General features: G+C 44.8%; 1 protein-coding gene across 1 annotated transcript in view; it reads right to left on the bottom strand.

Annotated features, from left to right (window-relative positions):
* The window catches only part of SGIP1 (SH3GL interacting endocytic adaptor 1), a 178772-nt gene extending 166190 nt beyond the window's left edge, over window positions 1-12582 (bottom strand). The window contains exon 1 of the mRNA XM_065409303.1: window positions 12512-12582. Within this exon, the coding sequence (XP_065265375.1) occupies window positions 12512-12582 (71 nt within the window). The remainder of the gene's footprint in view (window positions 1-12511) is intronic.
* Window positions 12583-23956: the final 11374 nt, after the last annotated feature.

Here is a 23956-nt window from a genome sequence, read left to right as displayed (position 1 = left end):
AGACTATCTTCAGACTACAGAGCCAGGGAGATGTTGATTAGACAGTCGATTGGAAACACAGCTCTTCAAAATACACTTGTACAATCTAGAAATGCAGCCATGTTTGAACATAAAACAGTAAAGGCTATATAATGTAAATCAACTGAGCCACCCAGCCTGTCTAACTGGTGTCAGAGTTGATTAGTATGACCTTTTCAAGCTTCTTGGGTCTGAAGTACAAATAATGTTTTACAGCGTATTTGAAATTCACCCCCCTTTTGTATGTAAAAGAAAGAAGCTGGGTATCTTCTCAGAGCTTACGAAAATGAAACCTGACAGACACCAGTCTCTGATGTCTCTGGTTCATCCCTGTATGTCAGTACAATGAGCTAATTGACTTCCAAGCAGAGCACACGGATATTAACTGAATTGTTCAATTACACTTCACAATATTCATTTCTCTTATGTAGAGCTGTGGTGTTTTATACTATCATAATAAACCTACACAAAACTGATTCCAGACGCAGAAAGTTCTTCCAATCCCCCTTTACTGTCACTTTGTGACACACACAAAGTTCCTATTCAGGACGCAGCTGCTCCATTAATTCCCTGAAGTTTCTGGCATACCTTAGTTGCAGCCTGAAGGGTTTGGTTTTCCCCCATGGATAATGAACAACCGTATACTTTTCATCTGAATGACCTATTTTGAGATTAAAAGAAACAAACCAAACAAGAAAGAATAAAAATAAAATCTCCAAAGAGAGCACAATGCCTCCCCCCTCTCTACAGTACATGCCACTCAAGCCCTGCCCCACAAAACGGCCCTGCCCCTGAAGACAAAAGACTGCTAGAGACCTGCAGTATACAGAAGCCATAACCACAGCACCTAAATAGCTACAGACACTACATGGAGGTCCCACCAGAAGCTCCTTTGTTCAGACTCCCTGGCTACTATTTGCTCAGTCATCTTCTCACTTCTTGACTGATACCTAAAGTTTCAAGAGACCTCATCTCCCCTTTAGGCACCAAAACAAGTAGCCACACACGGGGTGCTGAGTTCTTCTGAATATTCTTCTTTGAGTTCCTCACTGCTCCTCTAGCAGGGGAGGGTAAGTGGATATTATCCTTAAAGGATATATATTTAAAGTGACAAGGGCCAGCTGTGCCCCTTGATAAGCCCAATATCTGATTTCTGTTTATTGATAATTGTGCTTAAGATTTTTACTATATTTTCTCACTGACAAAGTTATTTTAAAATAGAAATATGCAGCGATTTAAAAACAATTGGAACAAGCAAAGGCTTAATTAAACAATCAAGAAAGCTAATTATGTCATAGACTCAGGCTCTGCACATTGCTGGTCCATAAATAACTGCATAATCTTATTACTATTACCCTCATCTTTCTGCACCCTCCCCCTGTTTTGTTACTCTCACTTCTTGCATTGTAACCAGACACATATGCACATGAGCAAAGCTGCTCATGTGAGTAAAGGTATGTACTGTGCATAAGATCTCAATCCTGCAGTGAGCTGTGAGAATGGCCAGCCCCTCTTGCAGGATTGGGGTCTTATAGGGTTTGGGACAGAGACAATGACATTCTATATGATTGTACAGAGCCCAGTACCCTGGGGCCTCAGTCCTCATTGAGGCCTCTAAAGATTATTGACATACAAATAATAATTATAGTTCTCTACTGGAACAATATAATTTGAAGCCACTTCTACCTACCGATGTAGTTTCTGTTTCTCAAATGAAACGAGTAAATATGTAACTATAACTTTTTAATTCCTGGTATTAGTACACTTAAATGTGCAACCTTCAGACACTCAACATTTTAAATGGAATTTCTTCTCCTCCACCCCCCAGAAAGTGAAATTCCAGAACATGAAATTATTTTGCTAGTCACCCCTGAAATGCCTTGCCCCACACATTTGCAGGCCTCCTAAGAGTAAGTCTACTCTGCAATCCGACATACCTGAGCTATCTTTGTTATAGCTAGCTCAAATAACAACAGTGGCGAAGCTGTGGCAGCCCAGGCTGGCCACTTGAGTACATTCATAGGTCCTTGGGTGCGGTTGTACAGAAATCAGCCTCTATCTTGAGAGAATTAGGAGCTACAGATCACCTGCTTTCAGAGATCCAAGCCCACAGAGCAAGCTTACAAGTGCCAAAGAACAGCAGCAACCTCAATCGCTGACTTGTTATCAAAAAGCAAGAACCTCCCGTGTTCTTAAGCAGGTCTGCAGCTACAGAAGTTTAGGGGGATGAAGACCGAGGGCCCAAATGGAAGAGCCATTGAAATGGAAAGTGGGTTTGCATGGAAAACTCTAAACCCTACATATGTTGGTCCCCCCCCCCCCCCCATACACACATGAACCAAGAGTTTGGTGCTATTAAAACTTCTATGATCCCAGGACATAAAGGCACAAATGTTTCCCACTGATGTCCAACTATCAATAGCTTCCCAAGACCCTCCTTCCTCAATGTAGTCAGCTCATCTCCTGCTCCTTCTGCAAACCTTAGAGGTTCACAAGAGGACCCCCCCTCAGTCCTTACACTGAGGCCAGGACATGCAAAGAGAGCTTCCCTCAGCTCATGCCAACTTCAGTTCACTTTCAAGATGCTGCTGGATCAACCTCAGACTCCCCTGAACCACTGACTGCCTTAACTGCACACTGAATTTAGAAGAAAACCACATTCTAACTTCCATGCCAGATATCAACTCTCTGATTCAGACTGTAGAATGTTTTAAAACTGTTTTTATAATAAAGACTATTTCCCTACTTTCTACCACAAAAATATCTGAACCATTTTCCTATCTAAGCTTTAAAAAAAAAAAAAAAAAAGCCAGAACTTCTTCCCCCACTATAATGTCAGCATTATAAAACCATTTGCCCTGAGTGTGTAAAGGAAACTAAACGTATTTGCTGAGTTGTGGGTGAGTGGAAAGACAGTAGTTCTATTTTGTTTTGTCCTTTTCATTCACACACACCTCTCTCAAACGAGAAATATAATAAAAGTTTGATGAATAGAAGAAAGAAAGAAACTATGGGTAGAAGCATAACATAGTAACCTGAGCACAGGACTGGTTACCAGGAAGACCTGAGTTCTATCCCCAGCTGTTACCATAGACACAGGGAACAAAGCCATGAAGAGTCAAAGCTTCCCTTTTTAAAAAGTGGGGCTGATAATACTTGACTATCCCCAGGCACGCTGGGGGATTAATTAGTTGATGTTTGTAAAACCTCTCAGAGGCAGAAAGTGTTATTACTTCCAACAGTTCTGGGAGAAAGTGCACATGCTGAACTAAAAAGCAAGCCATACAATAAAAACAAGAGAAGCGAAATTTGAGATAATTTTTCTTACCTGCAACAGCCACTAGCGGTGCTGACGTTTTGGCAGCTTGGAAGGACCTCCCCCCTCTTTCAGACATACGCCTCCTTCACTCTTTTAAAGAGCCCACCAGGTGGTCCTAGGGATGTTGGGGAAATCTATTATTTTTTCCCTCTTCTTTTGAGTTTGCTTGGCTTGAACATTTATCTGAATTAGATTCAGAGAGATAACTCATAAGAAGTCTTTAAAACAAGACAACAAAGCCCTTAAACTTGGATAGAGCCATGTGACCGCAGCTCTGAAGTGAATAAAGGGAAAGAAGCAGTGTGTTTCAGCTGTGATAGGAAAAGGGAAAATCATGCTTTTTAGGAGCTGCCAACAGAAAAAGCCAGAATGCAAAGCTTATAATTAAGGGAAATCCCTCTTTCTCTAGGGACATTAGAAAGAAAGTTGTAATGCATGTGCATTAAGCGCTTGCAATCCAATGGGTTAGCCAAGTTTTCTAATGCCTTTTGGTGTTACTTCCCTGACTTACAAGAGCCAGTTTGTTTTCCTGAAGCTCTTGAGGCTGATGCTAGTACCTGATGTCAGATGGTTTTTTAAGACATAAATTTACCATATAACTTTTTTTGTCTTCAAGTGTGTGACTTTAGAAATCAATACAATGTGTCTTAAAACTACATTTAAAGACTCTTTGCCTTTACATAGAGGTGGGATGCAAGCCACATTCTTTACTACTACTCAAAAACTGAAATAAAAAGATACCTTGCAGTAGGAAAATGTTGCACTCCTTCCTCATTAGATCTGCTACTGGTTATACTTTGCAACACTCTGCTATCATGGTGGCCTGTAACACTCTCAAACAACATAGCTACTGGTTCGATGAAGTCCTGCATGAATTAGCTCTATAGTGCCTCCCACAACAGGGAGGGTGGAGATAAGACACAGCTGTTAGCACAAAGCATCCTAAATTAAAAAAATAAACAAACTACAGCTTCCTTAACTTGGCTATTGAGCAATTCTTGTCTGCAGGTCACGCAAATTAATCCTTTTAAAATCAATTTTAGTTCTAGCATTCAGATTTTTTTGTTATAACAAACATTTAGAATTCAGAAGTCTTTTCACATCAGACTATAACCTCCTTAAGGGGTCAAAATCTTCACCAACGCTACCAGACAAGCCATTTATCTACAGGAAGGGCAAGTCTAACTGTATCTTTAGAGGAGGAATGAGAATCAATTAGCAGACAGCACTTCATTTCTTCTCATCTCACCACATGCCCCTCCCTCGCCCATGAAGCTCCCACCATTCTTCCTGACCCCCTTCCATCCTCTATTTTCTTTTAAAAAGAGAAACTTAATTTATTGCTGCCCCTGTCAGCCCCACTGTTATGGCTTCCAAAAGGGCACCACAGCCAAATATGTCTCCATAGGACCATCTCCATCTGCAATATTTGATTTATGGTTTCCTTCAGATTTGCAGTGCTGGATTTATTGGGTAGTGTTTCTTTAACTGAATGACCCCAAAGGACCATCAGAGGAGGTCTTTCAGTGCAAGAGGGAGAAATGTACTGTGCTGTACAGCTGTGATCCATAAGCATAACATATCCTGATCCATTACGACTCAGAAGCCAGAAATTTAACAGCAGTGGAGGGCATCTCCATGAAAATGGGGTAGTTCCTGTTATATATCACATGTGTAATCGCCCTTTGGAATCTAGTTTGCTTATACAGAGGTATTCTCTCCTATTGAATGGGGAGACAAGAACCTAATTTATAAAATGTCCCTAAACACATCAGATGAATTTTGCTTATAAAGCACAACTTTACTGGCAATATCCATAACATCTTGTGACCATGTGAAATGGGAGTGTATTGTAAATAATGATGTATACTGCTGACAGAGAAGACCAGCTACCTTCCAGAGGAGTGAGCATCTAAAATGAGCTCTGGTTCTTAGTAGAAGGTATGACTAGAAATGAACCTAACTGGGGAACACATGCCTCAGCTAAAATGGGTAATGGTTTTAAAATGACAGTATCTAGGTAATCCAGTCCCAAATTTGATCAAGATTTGCTCCCCTCTCCCCACTAGCTTTCAAAGTATACCTCTACCCCGATATAACGCGACCCAATATAAAACGAATTCGGATATAACGCGGTAAAGCAGCGCTCCGGGGGGGTGGGGCTGCACACTCCGGTGGATCAAAGCAAGTTCGATATAACACGGTTTCACCTATAACGTGGTAAGATTTTTTGGCTCCCGAGGACAGCATTATATTGAGGTAGAGGTGTACATGAATTTCTATACATATATCTGCTTGCTTCCAGTTTTATTTTTATCTATTTATATACACGAGTTATTTTCCCTAAACCATCTATGGTCCCAATCCTGCACATTATAAAACTGATGTCCATGGGGCTTCGTGTGTGTAGACTCCTATATCTGTGTAGAATCTCCCTGAATTCAATGTTGTAACTTGCAGGAGTGGGGCCTGATTCCATACCAGCTGCTGACGTGTGTCTGAATTGGAGGACAATCAGAAAGGAGACATTTTTCATTTCCAGTGCCTCATCCCTACAAGCAGCTCCATGTGGGCCCATTTGGAGCCGCTGTCCTACTGAAGTGAATGGGGTTCTGTGTAGGTGCAGGATCAGGGCACAATTCTATACTGCTCCACTAACTCACAACCCAGGGAGAGGAAGGCCTAAGGTGGTGTTAAACCACATCTACGCCTCCCAACCCCAAGGCTGCTCTACAGTTCTTGGGACCAGAACAGAACTTGAAAGGGGGCCCTTGGAAGGCAACTGTATGGCTGTGCTCTGCATTGCCTGTGCTAAGGCAAGCCTTCCCTGGCTGGAATCAGGGTTTTCAGGATCCCTTTATACCACTCCACCAATTAACCTGGAGTGAAGAAGAGCTGGGGCTGGGGCAGGGAAGAGGTCTCACCCTTAGTACTGTCTTCTCTTTATCAGATTTTTTTTTTTTTTTTTTTTTTTTAAAAAAAGCTTGATGCTCCGAAGGCCTGGCCACATGCAGTTTTTGTGCTGATTTAAGTTTTGGTTGAGGGTGTGCTTTTTTACCCAAATAGTTAATTCAGTACAGCCTTTAGTCTGAAAACAGTTATGCCCATATAAAGGTGCCTGACACAGATATAGCTTATCCCATACATTTGTATGCACCTTTGTACCGGTTTAACTGCATCAGCACAAGAGGGTTGTAGCACTTTAATTGTAACAGTTTCAAACCTATGTAATTAGGGTGGTACAAAAACTGCCCTTCACTAGGGAAGATTCCATCATATCATCTGATGTCACCCTGCTGACACCTCCATTTAAAACAATTAGTCCTTGACTGTGCGCATTAGAAGGAAGTTATTTCCTATCAGTAAACTTCTCTCATGACTTTATTTTTGTTATAAGTAAATCAATCATATTGATCTGCTTTTCTTTATTATATATATGCTGCTGTTTATAATTTTATCATTTAGTTCTTGTAGCTAAAATGTATCCTACATGGTCACATACATTCTGAGGTGCTGTAATGGGGTTGGCACACCCCTCTCATGAGGGCCCCCTTCTGGTTGGGCATGTCTAAATTCTTTAGTTCTAGTAACCCCTTTTGGTGGTTCTCAGGTGGGTTTGTCAGTGACACAGCACTCCAGCCATGTCACACTATCTGCTTGTTAACCAGCACAAATCCCTTCTGGGGATTATGGTCCACCAGGGCCTATCGCTAGCCCTCCTGGGGCTCTGGTCTTTAAGTAGTTCAGCCCTAATAGGGGGCTGTACGCCCAGGGCTTCCTCCCTGGAGACACTATCTTCCTGCAGCCCTTCTCAGGCTCAGTCCCTACACAGTCCTAGCAACCAGCCAGGTGCTCCCTTAATATCCCCCTTCCCTCCTAGCAAACCATTCATGGGCCCACCACTCTTCCAGGCCTACAATCCTTCCTTCTTCTATTCCAAGCAGCAACTAACTTCTGCTCTGCTCTGCAGCTTCTTTTATATGGCCTTCCTGGGCCCTGATTGGCTGCTTCCCCTGCAGCCATTCTAGCCTGCTTGGAGGACCTCTCCACTGCTCCTTCCCTGGGATGGGTGTGGCAGAACCCTGAGGCCTCCAGCAGGGGGCCTTTGGGTCTGGTCCACCCCATCACAGGTGCACTTAAAAATTAATTTGCATCTTTCTAAATTTGTTACTGAACAAGCTAGATCCTGTAGCAACATGGTCTAGTGCCCTGGTAAGATCACCATTGCCCTGCACTTGTGTAGGCATTTGCACCAGACTAAAGTCAGTCTTAAAATGCTAGTAAATCAGAAGATGGCATTTTACACCCACCATGTAGTCTGCACTGGTGTAAATGGCTACAGGAGGTGTAGGGTATTAGTGAATTGATCTCCTAGTTCTGGCTATACAATAGATTTGTTGTGTGGCCTTAGGCATGTCACTTAACTTTTCCATGCCTCAATTTCCCTTCTATTTAAATGAGGGTAATGGTACTCTTGTAAAGTACTTTGAGATTTTGATAAAGACTGAGAACACTTAATAGTGTTATACATATAAGCAAAGCTGGTTAGTATGAATGGTGAATCTTGATAAACAAACCACATTGGATTGAAAATGAAAAGGTGGCTCCATGCTGTAAACATTTTTGTGCTTTAAAGAGAAATTTTTATTTGCATACTTTGTCTCTTAGTGAAGCAGCAGCTTTAATGTTCTGCCCACAAGCCTATTCCTAGGGAACTTCAGCAATGTCACCTGCAGGGTGAATGCTGTCCTTTTCCCTCTTGCAAAAAATGATTTGCATTAGAGGCATTCTTGAGGCAATGTGCAGCATGAAGCCCCTAAAGGAATCTGCCGCAACATGAGGGTACCAGTTCCAACGGGCGGTGAGAACGTATTGTCCCTATGCACTGGCTAGATAAATCTAAAAGGAAAGATGGACTAGAATACAAGGGTAGGTAGAATGCTGATTTTAAAACAAACAAACAAATATGCTAGCACCATTAATGTGTATAGAAAAATGCCTCTTTCGTGATAAAAAATATCTGGAAAAACTTTCCCTATTACAAATATATAGAACCTATGGGTTAGGTAGGTTTAGGGTTAGAGTTACTGCTAGGCCTAGGCTTACAGTTACTAGACCAGGTAATGGGGATATTAACATTTTCTCAGCGATGGAAATATGTTTGAGATCCATAAGTGATGTGCGCTACATATTATTATTAATTTATTAATGGATGGAAAATACTGTATTAGAATTTGCGTGGGTATAATTTAAAGTGGTTTAGTGACAGGAGAAGGCGGTCTCTAGTGCAGGTTTTATTGTATCTCGAATTAGTTTTTGTGGCTGGTTGCTAATTCACTCTCACTAATTAGACAGGATTTCAGGAGTCACCTGAGTGGTCCACACGTCATGCCCATAAATCTTCTTTTACCACCAGACTGCCTCATCTATTCAACTATTAACAAGCAGAATAAAGAAAGGAAACAACTGCTTACTGGGTTTAATTTCAACAGAGAAGGTTGGATAGGCTGCCGAGGTATTAACAGAGCACTATGTGAAGCCTAAGAGCAGAGGGGAAAAGAAAAGCAAGAGGCTATAACTGGAGAGCCCACCAACTCTGATCAGCAAAGAAGATATTGAAAGTAACAGTCTACAGATAGCTGATTATGATGAGAACTTGGACATGAGGAGTCAGGTTTCTGCTTATGGCTGGTGATTTGTTTGTTTATTTTGTCGATGTAAACAATCATGATTTGGTTTCATTTTAAATTTGTCACGTAGGTTATAATCTATCACAACCTACCTGTGGTTGCAACATTTGTAATATCATCACATTCAAGAATAGCTAAAGCGAAGCTGCTTTAAAGGTCTCATTCAAGAGCTGTAAAACCACAAACTTATCCTCTTTCACGTCCCTCCTCAAAACTCCCCATGCTGTAATGCGTAGCAACTCCAGCAACCTGACAATGAGTAGGCACTAGGCAGGCAGGGAGTTGTGATCACTGAGTGGTTGGGTAGGAATTTCTTTTCTTGCTTGTCCTCATGTAGGGATATTAAAGAAGGTACTAACAGTGATTCCCCCAAGAGACAGTGACCCCCTCATAATTTGGCCCCCACACTTTAAAATCCAACAGTTTCACCAAGTACAAAAATCTCTTGGGTCTTCTGTTAAAACTTGTAAGCTACTGTCTGTAGAAACCATTGATTATATCTATCCTGTGAAAGATACTTTACTACTATGTAAAACTTACAAACAAGTTAACTGACTTTGTTCTTGAAGTAATTGATACAATGTAAACAAACACTATAAGCTGTTAAGTGACTTTCACTTCATTCAAGGGCTCCTAGGACAGACCCCCCACCCTCTGTGATTAAAGGGCCGGGAGTCTCAAATGAATTAGCACACACCCCGAAAGTGGTGGAGACAGTAAATTAAAATATGGTTAAGGTATGGAATGTATGCTGATGAATGCTTGATATACATGGATGGTTAGGGAGGTGCCAGCCTAGAAAGGAAGTATCCATCGTCCGAAGAATGTGTCAAGTGGAAGACCAGACAACCCCCGGAGGGTAAACTGGGATCCACCCCATCACCTGGAAGGATGAGAAACACAAACTTTGGACAGTGTGGAGCCACCAGGAATGTGCCACTTTGGACAGGAATGTGTGCCATCTGCTGATTGAGTCAGCAACAGCAGGATGAAACAGCTCCCATAGACTAACATAGAAATTAAAATCCTATAAGAATGGACTCTCAAGACTGAGGACTTGGAGTCTCTGGTTCTGCTGCCAACATGGAAGGGCATCGGTGCATGCCCAACAGAGACCCAGCTCGTCCTTGTGCCCGGCTTTCCTGGCCAGTTAGCCGCCACAAGCTATGAACCCAAGCTGCAAACTCAAGCCACAGACTCAAGCAGGACTGGTAACTATGCAGCAGCTGCAAAACATCTGATGGATGTGTGTGAATGTGTGTGTGTGTGTATAGGTATTAGGTATAATGTGTGTGTATAAGGATTAAGATATTAGTTATTGGTCATAAATCAAATTGTTATCACAATAAATGTGGCATCTTTGCCTTATCCCTCTTAATAAGATCCTGCTGGTTTTTTATTCTATTGGTATAACACTCACTGCACCCTGCTTCAGTCCTCTTGTTTACCTCATCCCTCCATTATGTCTCATCTTTTAGAGTGCAGGCTCTTTAGGGCAGGGCCTGTCTCCTACTACGTATTGCGCAGCACCTAGCACGATGGAGCCCACACCCCCGTGAGGCCTCTAGGCACAACAACAAAATCAATCAATCAGTGATTGCCTTTAACTTTCCTTGTTCACCCTACTTGTTAGCCCACCATGGCTAACTGGAACTCCATCTTGAGAGTGGGGATAAAACTCAGTCTTCCCGCTCTAAAAGCACACACCTCCTACCACCTCAGCTAAAGGCAAAGCTCCAGAAACAGAGGTGGGTAGTTCCGAGTCCATCCAGTAGATGGCAGTGATGAGTGCACCTGGGTTCAGTGGATATGCTCAAAAACCCACCACCCACTAGCAGTAACACTAAATATGGCATAGTTGGTGGGGCACAGATCTGGGAGTCAATAACTCAGTGACTCACTGTGTGGCTTTGGACACATTATTACCCTTTTTGTGTCTCTTCCCCCATCAGTAAAATGGGGAAAACCCCAGGGCTGTTATGAGGAATTGTAAAATATTTCTTAAGATAGAAAGAGCTAACTGCTAAAAAAAGACTTATTATAGCTGTCATCTCTAACAGTATCAGAATGTCATTTGCTGTTTTAATGTGACTAACATGAAATATGAGTTCTTCATGACTATAGCTTCATTCTGAAAATTAACTAAATTATACTTCAATTGACTTAGTAACCTCTGTCACAATCCAATAATAGCCATATGTTGTTTGATAACTCCCCTGAAATCAAACCGTAGATATAAAACAAAACAAAAAGCTCACGATGGATTACGGAATAGCAAAAATTTAAGCAACTGTATATGGCAAATAAATAGACAAACAAACAAGGCAGAGAGCCGGGGTCGTTTTGCCTACGAATATCAGAAAAATGTCATCTTGTTAAATTTCTCTGTGATCCATCATTTATTTCAAACACAAAAGAGACAAACTGTGAAATTGGTTAGAAGGGCAGAGGTAAGAAGAATTATTATCAACCTGTGCCCAGCACGAGGGTTGGGTGGTTTTGCTGGCCAGATTTTAGATACAGAGGAAAAATTAGCATGCAAAGGCGGTGGCCAGTCACAGTCTCTTCCTTTGAAATGGCAAATCAATGCCCTTCTCCCATTTGGCAAAGAATTATTGTCTACCTTGGGTCCCTGCAGATATTTATACACTATAGCATGAGTAAGTACCCACAATCTCCTCATTCAAGGTTGAACATGTTCCATTTAATAAGACACAGATCTGCTGGTGTAAATTGGCATAACATTGACTTCAGGCTGGTCTACAGCAGCTGAGGATCTGGCCCACTTTTTCTAATAAAGTTACGTGGTTAAGAAATGTTATTCTATCAAACCAGAGGCTACATTCTCACATGGAGCTATGCCAATTTACATGAGCTGAGAATCTAGCCCTATATTTATCACTTGATATTATCTCTGTGGTAGCTCATTGGTCTGTTATATAGTGTTCTTAGCAAAACATTTTAAATGCACAGATTTTGTTGAACATGAAACAGGTCAAGTTACAAACCTAATTAAAGGGGAGGTAACAGACACTCTTCTTAATGCTGTGCTAAATATAGAAGATCGGGGCGGGGGAAATGATTTGTACATAGGATTATCTACAGTACAAAACTGTGTCTTTATTATCTGTAACAGCTCAGGCCCTGCCTGAGCTTAACTAAGGAGAGGAAGCAGTTGACCTGTGTGGGCATCAGTGGGATGATTGGTATAATATTAAGTATCTGATTACCTTTTATGTTTTCATAATGTGGTTCTCAGACTTTTTAGTACCTTGCATCTCTTATTGAAGTGTCCCATGAATACTTCTGATCCCAACCTTGACCCCACAGCTCTATGTTGTAAAACCCTGCAGCGACAATAGAACTTAGGTACATGGGGAAAAACTAGTATTAGGAAAATAATCAGAATGGGTGGAAACAATCAATCAGTGTTGCCAACTTTCATGATATTTTTGTAAATCTCATGATTTTGGAACGTTTTTACCTCCTTCTCCCAAGAAGTTCCTGGCAGTTCAGGATTTCAGGCTGAGCTTTAGTTGATTCTACTTCCGCCATCGGGTGCTGGAATCTGCTGGTGGCAGCCTGACGTGCAGCCAGAGGCAGCACCTGTACTTCCTGCTGAGTCCTGCCTTGAAGCTTATGTCTAGTCTACAAGTGCTACAATGGCACAGCTACAGCTACTCTGCTGGAGCGCTGCAGCAGACACTTACTTCAGCAACAGAACGGGTTTTTCTGGTGCTGTAGTAAATTCATCCTGCCCCTCCCTCTCCCCCCCGAGAGGCAGTAACTAGGTCAACAGAAGAATTCTTCCGTGGAGCTGATGGTATCTACAGTTTGGGTTAGGTCAATCTAAGTGTGTGACACAGGGCATGAAATTTTGCACAGTCCTAAGTGCTGGAGCTAAGGGTACGTCTACACTTACCGGAGGGTCCGGCGGCAGGCAATCGATGTTCTGGGATCGATTTATCGCGTCTGGTTTAGACGCGATAAATCGATCCCGGAGCGATCCCGGAAGTGCTCGCCGTCGACGCTGGTACTCCAACTCGGCGAGAGGAGTACGCGGCATCGACGGGGGAGCCTGCCTGCCGCGTCTGGACCCGCGGTAAGTTCGGACTAAGGTACTTCGAATTCAGCTACGTTATTAACGTAGCTGAATTTGCGTACCTTAGTCCGAAGTGGGGGGGTAGTGTGGACCAGGCCTAAGTCAAACTAAGTTTTCGGTGTAGGCTAGAAGCAGGGAAGCAGCAGCCCATGTGGGCAGGAGAAACTGCCAGGAGCCAGCAGCAGGAACAGCTCCAACCACCTCATTCATTCCCCATAAAGTGATGCACTAGAGAGGAACAAACTGAGGGATGAGAAGAAGGGATCTCAGGACCATATGACCCCATTTTGCCCTACTGCACTCTTCCCCCATTCCTCCAGTGCTGCTGGCATCCAAAGGGTAGAGACAGTGGGAAGGGTGAGCCAGTGTCCTGGAGCCAGCTTGCATAGGGTAGGGACAATAGCAAGGACAGGGAGAAGAGACAGCTAGTGGGGGTGATTGGGCTGGGGCATCTATATTCAGGAGAAAGCGGGCAGGAAGTTAGGGACAGTGCCTGAGATGCAGTGGGTAGAGAGCTGGTGGAAAGTGGGAGATGTTGGGGAAGTGTCAGAAGTAAACAGAAAGAGGTCCCCATACTTGTGTATTTTTGTCCCTTTCAGGTTGAGTTTCCTGAAAGGGGTGCACATGAGGAGCGATACCACCTCAGCACTCAGAAAACAGGTCAAAAAGAAATGGGATTTTTAAAACAATAGGTGATGTCATGTCATCATTTTGTTATTGTTCATCTCATAATTTTTGGACTTGCAGAGTTCACAATCCCGTAAACTCTGCAGGGGAGGAAACTACTCCAGTCCCTATATCAGAGGGGTAGCCGTGTTAGTCTGAATCTGTAAAAAGCAACAGAGGGTCCTGTGGCACCTTTAAGACTAACAGAAGTATTGAGAGCATAAGCTTTCGTGGGTAAGAACCTCACTTCTTCAGATGCAAGTAATGGAAATCTCCAGAGGCAGGTATAAATCAGTATGGAGATAACGAGGTTAGTTCAATCAGGGAGGGTGAGGTGCTCTGCTAGCAGTTGAGGTGTGAACACCAAGGGAGGAGAAACTGCTTCTGTAGTTGGATAGCCATTCACAGTCTTTGTTTAATCCTGATCTGATGGTGTCAAATTTGCAAATGAATTGGAGCTCAGCAGTTTCTCTTTGGAGTCTGGTCCTGACGTTTTTTTGCTGTAAGATGGCTACCTTTACATCTGCTATTGTGTGGCCAGGGAGGTTGAAGTGTTCTCCTACAGGTTTTTGTATATTGCCATTCCTGATATCTGACTTGTGTCCATTTATCCTCTTGCGTAGTGACTGTCCAGTTTGGCCAATGTACATAGCGTTGCTGCCCCTCTGCTATGTTCCTCTGGGAGGCATCCGCTGGCTCCCTAGACAGCTTTGAAGAGCAGTGGGAGCTATCTGGGGTTCTCTTCTCGGTGTCCCCCTCTGGATCCCTAGTTTTGAACCTGTGACCTTCACTCCTGACCCTGTTATTCATTGGTTGTTCCCCGCATGCAGTTGGTTCCCGGGTCCAGTGGTCCTTCCCGCAACGCTGGGGGAGGGGCCTTTAGACGTGCCCGCCCACCTTCCAGGATTCCCAATAAAGCTCCAATCAAGGGGGTTAGATTGGAGCTGCCTAGAGAAACTTGCGCCTGATTGGAAAAGAGCTGCTAGTCTGGGGCTACATACAAGCCTTAGGGGAAGTAAGCCAAGGAGGGGCAGACAAAAAGGAGGACGCCAGAGAGTGGAAGGAGAGTAGTAGCTCTTCCTTCCTGGCTGCAGGACTGAGAAGCCCTTAAGGCTGAAACCCCCAACTGAAGGTGGTGGGATTATGCACTGTAAATAAACTGCACTGGTGATTGCTGAGCCCAAAGATCTCTGAGTGGGTTTTGGAGCAGAGCAGAGGCAGGAGCAAAGGGGGCCCCGCTACGCCCTGTGACACATGGGGGATTGTCTGGGATCCTGAGCCAGCATAAGAGTTTGGTGGCCCGGCAATGGAGGAGACCCTGCAGTGGTTGGTAAAGCAGCAGGAAGAAATGCAGAAGGCTATGCAAGGTTTTCGGCAAGCCCACCAGGTAAAGAGGCAAGCCTTGCTTACCTTGCAGGCCAAGCATCAAAGGAGCCTGCGGGACTTTATATGGGAGCAGACCAGCGTCCAACAGCAGCTTCTGCAGAGGACGGTGAGTCCTGTGGGGGTGGATGGCCCCTGTACACCCGGCCTAGGACTATGTAAAATGGGCCCTGCAGATGACCCAGATTCGTTCCTCTGCACGTTTGAGTGGATAGCCATGGGGGCTGGATGGGATAGGGCAAGCTGGGCCCTGAGACTGGCTCCCTACCTCACGCAGCCTAGTGAAGAGCAGGCCAGGAACTACGACAAGGTTAAGGAGGCCATCCTAGATTGTGTGCGGCTGTCTTCTGAGAAGTACTGGCAGAAGTTTTGTCCAGCAAAGTGGACGGGGGCTTTGCAGCCCAAGGCGTTCGCCCGAAGGTTGATGGACTGGGCCACCCGCTGGCTGAGACCCAGGACCCAGACAGTGGGGGAGATTATGGATGCACTGGTCCTAGAACAGTTCCTACAGGGCCTCCCAGAAAACATACGAGTTTGGGTTAGGCGAAATCAACTGAGTACGGTGGAGGGGGCCGTGAAACTGATGGAGGAGTATGCAGAGGCCGACTTCCCCAGGAAAGAGGAACAGCCATATAAAGACTTGGAATCTGGGAGAAAGCCCAGAGAACCCCCGCCTGGAAAGGGTCTGTAGAGGAAAAGGGAAGACACCCAAGGAGCTCCTCCTGGGGCCCGACTAATCGTTTGCTGGCAGTGCGGGCAACTGGGACATAAAAAGCGGGAATGTCCATACATGAAGTGTGGCTTGGCTGAGTTTTGCAGCTGGACTAACGCTGGTGGGCAGGGGAAGGGGCAGAAACTGTCCACCATGCCGGTGATGGTGGGGAAGAAACCCCAGAGGGGCCTGATAGATACAGCCTCAGCCTGCTCTCTTATCCAGAGCAGGCTGGTAAAGCCACACTGGATGATTCCCAGAGCCAAGATGGACCTTGAATGTGTCCACAGGGATAAGAGACAGTGCCCTATGGCTCAGGTGCCCCTCGAGGTCCGGGGCATTCCCTAGGTGGGGCAGTCACACCAGGAACTGGTGGAGGTGTGGTGGAGCAGAGCATCCAGCATGGCCAATCACTGAGGGACCTTTGCCAGTGATGTCAATTAGGGCTGGGCAACCCAAACTCACACCAGGCCAGGCAGCTCTGAATTAGCTCCCTAGTCCTCTCCTGACCACCCCTCCCCCTTCATTCTGAGCTTCATTCATTTGCTAGCAATACAGATACCTACTCAGGCCCCAATGTGCTTGTAGAGCCTGTGCTGAAGCCTGTGACACTGTGTCTTCACTGCTATTTTTAGCCGTAATAGCTAGATTAAAGCTAGTGAGGGTATGCCTACCCGAGCTGCAGTGACTCCTCCAATTGCAATGCAGACACACTTAATGCAGCTATGACAGAGTGGAGAATCAAGCACCTTGAATGACTCCCACAAAGGTATTATCGACCAGTAGCGATGGCTCTGGTGCCATGTGCTTCCAACATGAAATTCCATTTAATAACAGGGCAAACATCCTGTACAATTTCCAAATGCTCTCAAGGTGTAGCTGATATATCGCCTATTACAGCAGTCTAATCTTGAGGTGACAATGTGTGGATAACTGGTTGCATAGTTCTTTTTCATTGGTTCCTTGCCTGTCTGGCTGTGATCTCCAGTGCCCCATGCTATTGTGTGTTTTCCTGTTTCAAGTGCCACATTGTCAGATTAGCTAGGGCCATTCGATCAGATAGGAGCACATTTCTGTGAGAAATGATATACAATCAGGTGCCCTCAAATGCATTGGTTAAATTCCATTGCAAGTGACTATCTCGGGCCTTGTAATTCATAACTGTGACATGGTGACAATATGGTGTCTGGTAAAGTATTCACAGGTGCACTTGTGCAGATGGCTTCACAGAATCACATTGACAGAACATCTGCAGCACGTTTTACATTTTGTAAGGGTATTCCCTTATCTCACCAACAATGTTTTCCCCTGTGAATATCACAGACTCTGGTTACATTATAAATGGGGCCCTACCAAATTCGTGGCCATGAAAAACGCATCACGGACCATGAAATCTGGTCTCCCAATGTGAAATCTGGTCTTTTGTGTACTTTTACCCTATACTATGCAGATTTCATGGGGGAGACCAGCTTTTCTCGAGTTGGTGGTCCTGACCCAAAAGGGAGTTCTAGGGGGGGTCACAAGGTTATTTTAGGGGGGCTACGGTATTGCCACCCTTACTTCGGCACTGCTTTCAGAGCTGAGTGGCCGGAGAGCAGCAGCTGGTGGCCAGGTGCCCAGCTCTGAAGGCAGCGCCCCGCCAGCAGCAGCGCAGAAGTAAGGGTGGCAATACCATACCATGCCACCCTTACTTCTGCGATGCTGCCTTCAGAACTAGGCAGCCGGAGAGTGGCAGCTACTGACTGAGGGCCCAGCTCTGCAGGCAGCAGCGCCAAAGTAAGGGTGGTATGTAATACCATACCATGCCATCCTTACTTCTGTACTGCTGCTGACAGCGGCTCTGCCTTCAGAGCTGGACTCCCAGCCAGCAGCCACCGCTCTCCAGCTGCCCAGCCCTGAAGGCAGCACTGCCAGCAGCAGCGCAGGCGTAAGGGTAGCAGTACCGCAACCCCCCCTACAATAACCTTGCGACACCCCCCCACAACTCCTTTTTGGGTCAGGACCCCTACAATTACAACACCATGAAATTTCAGATTTAAATAGCCGAAATTATGAAATTAACAATTTTTAAAAACCTATGACCATGAAATTGACCAAAATGGACTGTGAATTTGGTAGGGCCCTAATTATGAAGATCCATTTACAAATGAGAGCTGCAGATGTTGTATGTTAGAGGAGGGGGTTGGAACACTAAGGGCTAGACCTACCATTTAGGGAAAAATAAGAACCAGCCTGGAGCAAAGAATAAATCTCAAACTGACCTGCTTAGGATCAATACCCTTCCCTTCCTTTTGTTCTCCTTCTGTATCATGATGGTCTCAGTAGGGTTAGCAGACTGCTACACCAGTTACTGTCTACACAAGTTCTTATGCCCCAGTCCCTCTTGCGCCAAGGAAGCACATCTGACCTACAGAATCCCTGACTATATAAAATGTAGTTGTCCAAAGCGTAGCAGAACAAAAGCCAGATGCCCTGCTGTCCCAAATACGAGCTCACTAAGGGAAAATTCTCAGAAAGGAAAGATGGGGTCACAGGCTGGAAGAAGGACAGGATTGAAGAGTGGGACCAAAGATAGCTCAGAACTTCCATTTAGTGGTTTCCTTTTCAGGCTTTGTCCAAACTTCAGAGATTCTCAAAACACTAAGGAACATACTGAAAAGTTTTGTGAGCTTCCCATAGAACCTGATTCCAATTCTGATTGGAACTTTCCAGACCACTTTTCTCAGCTCTCTTTCATGTCCCTTGGACATCCCACTTCTACCACTAGCTGCCTTCCAACTAGCTGTCCTGTGTTACAAGAAGTCTGGTCTTGTCATACTGACTCATCTAGGCAAGTCTAATCTGCAATGCTGTTAACAAGGCAAACTCGGCTCTCTGTGACATTCTTTTGCCACAATCAGGGTCGCCAAGAGGGGGAGGCAAGTGGGGCAATTTGCCCCAGGCCCCACAGGGGCCCCCTCGAGAATATAGTATTCTATAGTATTGCAACTTTTTTTTATGGAAGGGGCCCCTGAAATTGCTTTGCCCCAGGCCCCCTGAATCCTCTGGGCAGCCCTGGCCACAATCCAGGACCATGGGACCCTTTTTAAAATAATTCAAAGTGAGATCCACTGAAAACAATTTGTCATTATTCCAGAGCATGCAAGAGCTTATTGAGAAGAGACTGGAAGGTCAGCATTAGTGTGATGAAGGCTCAAGGATGGGGGCGCTAGACAACATTATTTGCAGTGGGACATAAGTCCTATATCATTTGAATTACATTTAAGAAAACAGGGTCTTAAAGTTTCAAAGATATCTTTAAATGCAGTGTAATAGTCTCCTTCTTTCACCAGATGGTGCTGTAAAACTATTAATACAAAGGATGTTAGAGCTATGCTGATCTGACAAGCTGGGACGGTTCTTGACTCATTCCACTGTACCTAGGTATCCGAGTTATTAGAAAAAACACAGAGAATGAAAAAATGGCTAGGCTGAAGTGGTAAAACAGAATAATGCTAATGTTACATAGCACGTAACATTAACTCATCCTCCCAACCTTGGGAGGTAGGTAACTTGAACCCATTGTTACAGACGGGTAACTGAAGCCCAATTCCAAGCCACAGACAATGAGCATTGGACCAGAGGATCTTCTGACTTCCCGCAGCTCGTTAGCCCAAATCCTCTGGACTGGCTGAGCCGTGCTCAGGTGAAGCCCAGAGGTAATGGGGCAAGGAGGTCACTAAGCATCTTTTGCAGCTCCCTGATCCTGCAGCTGGCAGGCATCATGGTGGTCACCAGAACAAGAGAGAAGTCTTTGGGCTGCTATCTATCTTACATAAAGCTGCGAGTCTGTCACGGAGGGGTGACTGATGGGAGGGACACACAGGGGGCACCAGCTAAAGGGGGGACATGTGACTTCCCCTTGTGATTCCTCCCCTCCCCGCCCTAAGCCCAGGGACCCCGCTGTCTCCCCATCCCCTCCCCGACCCACGTTACCTGTGTGGTGGGGGGCTCTGTCCTACTGCTGCATCAGGAACCACATGGCCGAAAGGAGCAGAACGAGCTCCTCCAGCACAGCTTTACAGCCCCCAGCCCTTCCACGCAGCTGTGTCCCCTGGGGTCTGTACAGCCCCACTGGAGGACAGGGCTGGGGGCGGTACCAGTACAGCCACACTGGAGGAGCTGCAGGCGCAGGGTGATGGCTCCTGGGAGCAGCAGCCCCACGCCAGCAGCTCCTCCAGCATGGCTGTACCGCCCCCAGCCCCGTCCTCCGGAGGGGCTGTACGGACCCCAGACAGGAGACACAGCTCCATGCAAGGGCTGGGGGTGGGGTTAGGGGCAGTACAGCCGCGCCGGAGGAGCTGCCGGTGTGGGGCCGCCTGACAGACCCACTTTCTGCTCCTTTCGCCTCTGTGGTTCCTTGCTGAATGTGCCCCCCCAGGCATCTGGGGAGGGGCATGTGACCCGTCCCTTCTTGCCCCTCCCAGGCATCACCTAGCCAGCCGCCGGTCGACTAACCCCAGCCCCCCTAGCAGCAGCGGTCTTGAGTCACACACACCCCTCCCCCTGGAGCACCAGTGACATCTCAGGGCCACCTCCTGCCCCAGAGCCCCCCTAGAGTTCCTCCTCCAGAGCACTCAAGATTTAGTCAGAGGTATATAGTCCAAGTCATGGATAGGTCCCAGGCCGTGAATTTTTGTTTGCTGCCTGTGACCTATCTGTGACTTTTACTAAAAATACCGGTGACTAAATCTTAGCCTTAAACTTACACCAGCTATGGATGGCCTCCATGAGGCCGTTCCAGCTGCTGAGGATCAGCAAGACAGCAATGTACTGGCTACGCACACTATGCCAGATGCCGATTGAGGTGGTGATGTAAATACTGACTATGGGGATTCACTCACACCAAGGGCATCCTCACCTGGCCATGTAAGTCAGGTGCAAGTCTGCTTTGTACCTCCAGAGTAAAGTAAAAGAGATTATACAGGGCTGAGGATCTCACCTGTCAATCCTTCAGACCATGCTGTCTTATGGAAGATGAGGCAGAGGTCCAAGCAGACGCCCTTTTGTTACATTCAGGTGGTTGTGTGGTTGGCTGTATGTGATTAAGCAGTCAATAGTGATGCTATGCTACAATCCAGAATTAGCACTGGTTACACATTGCAAAAATAATGTGAAACTCCAAAAACCAAGGTAAAATTCACCTATTGCAGATCCAGCTCTTTGTTCCAATTTGGCATGACATTTTTCAGAAATGTGAAATTTTCTGCAGGTGGCAAATTCCATTTCCTGTACAACTCTCCCATTGTGCCCTTTGATATTATGCCGCTATGCTATTTCAGTGAAGATATGTAAAACCTAGCAGCTGCCTCATGTGTCTCTTTGGGGAGTTGCCATCATAACACTGAAAAATCCTCCAGTCCAGCCCCAAAAGGAAAGGTGATATACCCTACATACAATAATAAGAGTGATAGCCAGCTGAGAAAAGTATAGCATAACTCCTACTGGTTTGGTTTGCCTTTAGCTACCTTTGCACAGCTGCAGATCTGGCTGATTTCTCATCTCTGGTAAGGTTCAGGTCATGTTCTGTACCAACTTAGGGAGAGATAGCTGAAGAGGAAGTTAGCCTCTCTCCATTTCACACTGTAGATCATACCATTGCTTTGACATATGCAACTGGTGAGCCTGACCTCTGCAGTATTGCATTTCCAGTCCTTCATTTCTTAATTTCCTTCCATAGTTCTGTGGCTGCTTATAAGCTGAATGCATGTCCATACATGCTAGAACTAAGGATGCTGCTGCACCCCCTGTCTTGAAGTGGTTTCCATTATATACAGGGTTTACAGTTTGGTTCAATGGTGCTCAGCACTCCCACTATACAAATTGGTCTAGTGCCTCTGTACATGTTGGAATTAGTGAGAGCGGGGCTACAAATGGCTGAGACACCTAACCATCCATGGAAGCACCTAAGAGCCAGCTAGACTGCACAGGATGTAAACCAGAATTTGGGCTAGTGAATCAAGATGTGGGAAAGTGTCTCTTGGTAGAAGCTAAGTTCACTCAAAGTGCTTGGTCACCTTTCATGAGACAAGCCTCCTGTCCCTTACCTTCTTTAAGGTGAGCAAGGTAGCAGTGAGTCAGGGAAGGAAGGATGTTTGGGGAATTAGGCAATGTTTACAGAATAGAGTAATACGCTTATTTCACATATCTGCAATTTTTCCATTTAATACACAGGGCCAAATTCAGGTCTCCATTTCACCAACTCAATTGGCTTCAGTGGACCCAAACCAGTAGAAATGAGAGCAACATTTGGTCTCCTGTGAATAAATATATTTTCAGTGCAAGCTATGTCCAGCGCAAAACACTGCATCTGAATTTGCCTGTTTCCACAGATAAGTTATTGGATAAATAACTCCCATAATTGAAATTAGTTTCCTGGAAGTGACTGCTTTGGAAAGATAAATGTGAGCTGCAGAAGAAAACGCTAACCCTGCTGTATGGCTTGGAAATATTGCATCACTGTATCCTATTTCATGGAGTGCAGAGGTACAATTCTTGTGGCAAATGTTCAGTCATTGCAAACTAACACCACATGTACAAATGTCTATAATTTTCAAAATTATGATTTTGCACTTAAATTGTAAAAGCACTCCAGAGGCCCAGTCAGGATCAGGTACCCATTATGTTCGGTGCTCGGTATGCACACAAAAAGATACAATCCCTTCAAAGAGTTTAAGGAGTAAATAAAAGACATTGACGTAAATAAAAATAAATCAAGCATCACAATAAATAAGCAGGTTCAATAAATAATGCTCAGTTATTAATGCCACATGACATGTCAAGATAGAAATATGTTGTCTGGACACTTGTGTTATAGAAGAATATTTGCAGCATTGTTTTAAACTGTGAACCTTTCCAGCTCTTGTATTATGCTTTGCTTTCATTATTCCAAAGACAGAGTCATTTTCCATAGAAGAATGTCATAATACGCTTTGGATCTGATTCTCCACTGCCTTGCCCCCTGTTGTATAGTCATTTACACTGTGCAAAATGACTTTGTTTAAATACACCTCTACCCCGATATAACGCGACCGGATATAACACGAATTCGGATATAAAGCGGTAAAGCAGCGCTCCGAGGACAGCGTTATACCGGGGTAGAGGTGTACTAGCGTTCTGATTTGGGAGAGGTTACACCCATTTTGCACAAGTGTAAGTGTCTACAAAGTGTACAAAGCAGTGCAGAATCAAAGCCTGCATATCCTTTACTTGGGCTGGTCAGATTCTCACTCAGTCCCAGGGTTGTGAGTTCAAGTTCTATTTTAGATGAAAATTGGTGTTAGGAAGTTATCTCCTCCTTTGTATGATATACCATAGTAATCAGAGAGAGGAAGATATCTCCTCCTTTGTATGATATACCATAGTAATCAGAGAGAGACCCAAGTTTGGCTCGGCCTCAGATCTGATATTTTGTCCAAAGTCAAGTGTGTCCATATCTGAAGCTCCAGTTTATAGGGACTGACTGAGATGTTCAAACACAGATTCAAATTTCAGGGAAGAGGTCAGAACCAAGACTCAGGATCATCACAAGACAATAATTATATTGCTCTTATACAAGAACAATATTAGCTTGGAAGGAAGGAAGGCCTGTGAAACCAAGGAAACATTCTAACATTCACAACAGCACTGTGGAACTGTGAATTATAATGGTAAGTAGTAGTACCAAAGACACTGCAAATCTTCTAGGAAGACAGGACCAGTCAAAAAGATGCTTTGCAAAGGTCATTAATTATTGACTGCATTAGATTATGTCGTTTGGGTAGTGATTCATAATTGACACATCTCCCCAAACTTTAAATTGAGTAGAGTTGCAGGGTAGTTTTGCTGTCTATTTTGAAAGCTCAAATTCGGACCACATGGTTTTGAAAGAATGTAACAAATGATGCCCCAAAAGGTTAACCTACCAGAAGTGTTAGTCTATCCGTGCTTTCCTTATCTTTTAGTGGCCAGGGGAAATACCAAAAGATCTAATCTACACATAGGCCATAATTTTCAAAAGGTCTCATCTCCTATTCCCGTTGAAGTCC

The sequence above is a fragment of the Emys orbicularis genome, chromosome 8 (assembly GCF_028017835.1).
Source record: "Emys orbicularis isolate rEmyOrb1 chromosome 8, rEmyOrb1.hap1, whole genome shotgun sequence".
Taxonomy (NCBI): domain Eukaryota; kingdom Metazoa; phylum Chordata; order Testudines; family Emydidae; genus Emys; species Emys orbicularis.
The sequence above is the reverse complement of the archived record's forward strand: the minus strand, read 5'-3'. Positions and strand labels throughout refer to the sequence as shown.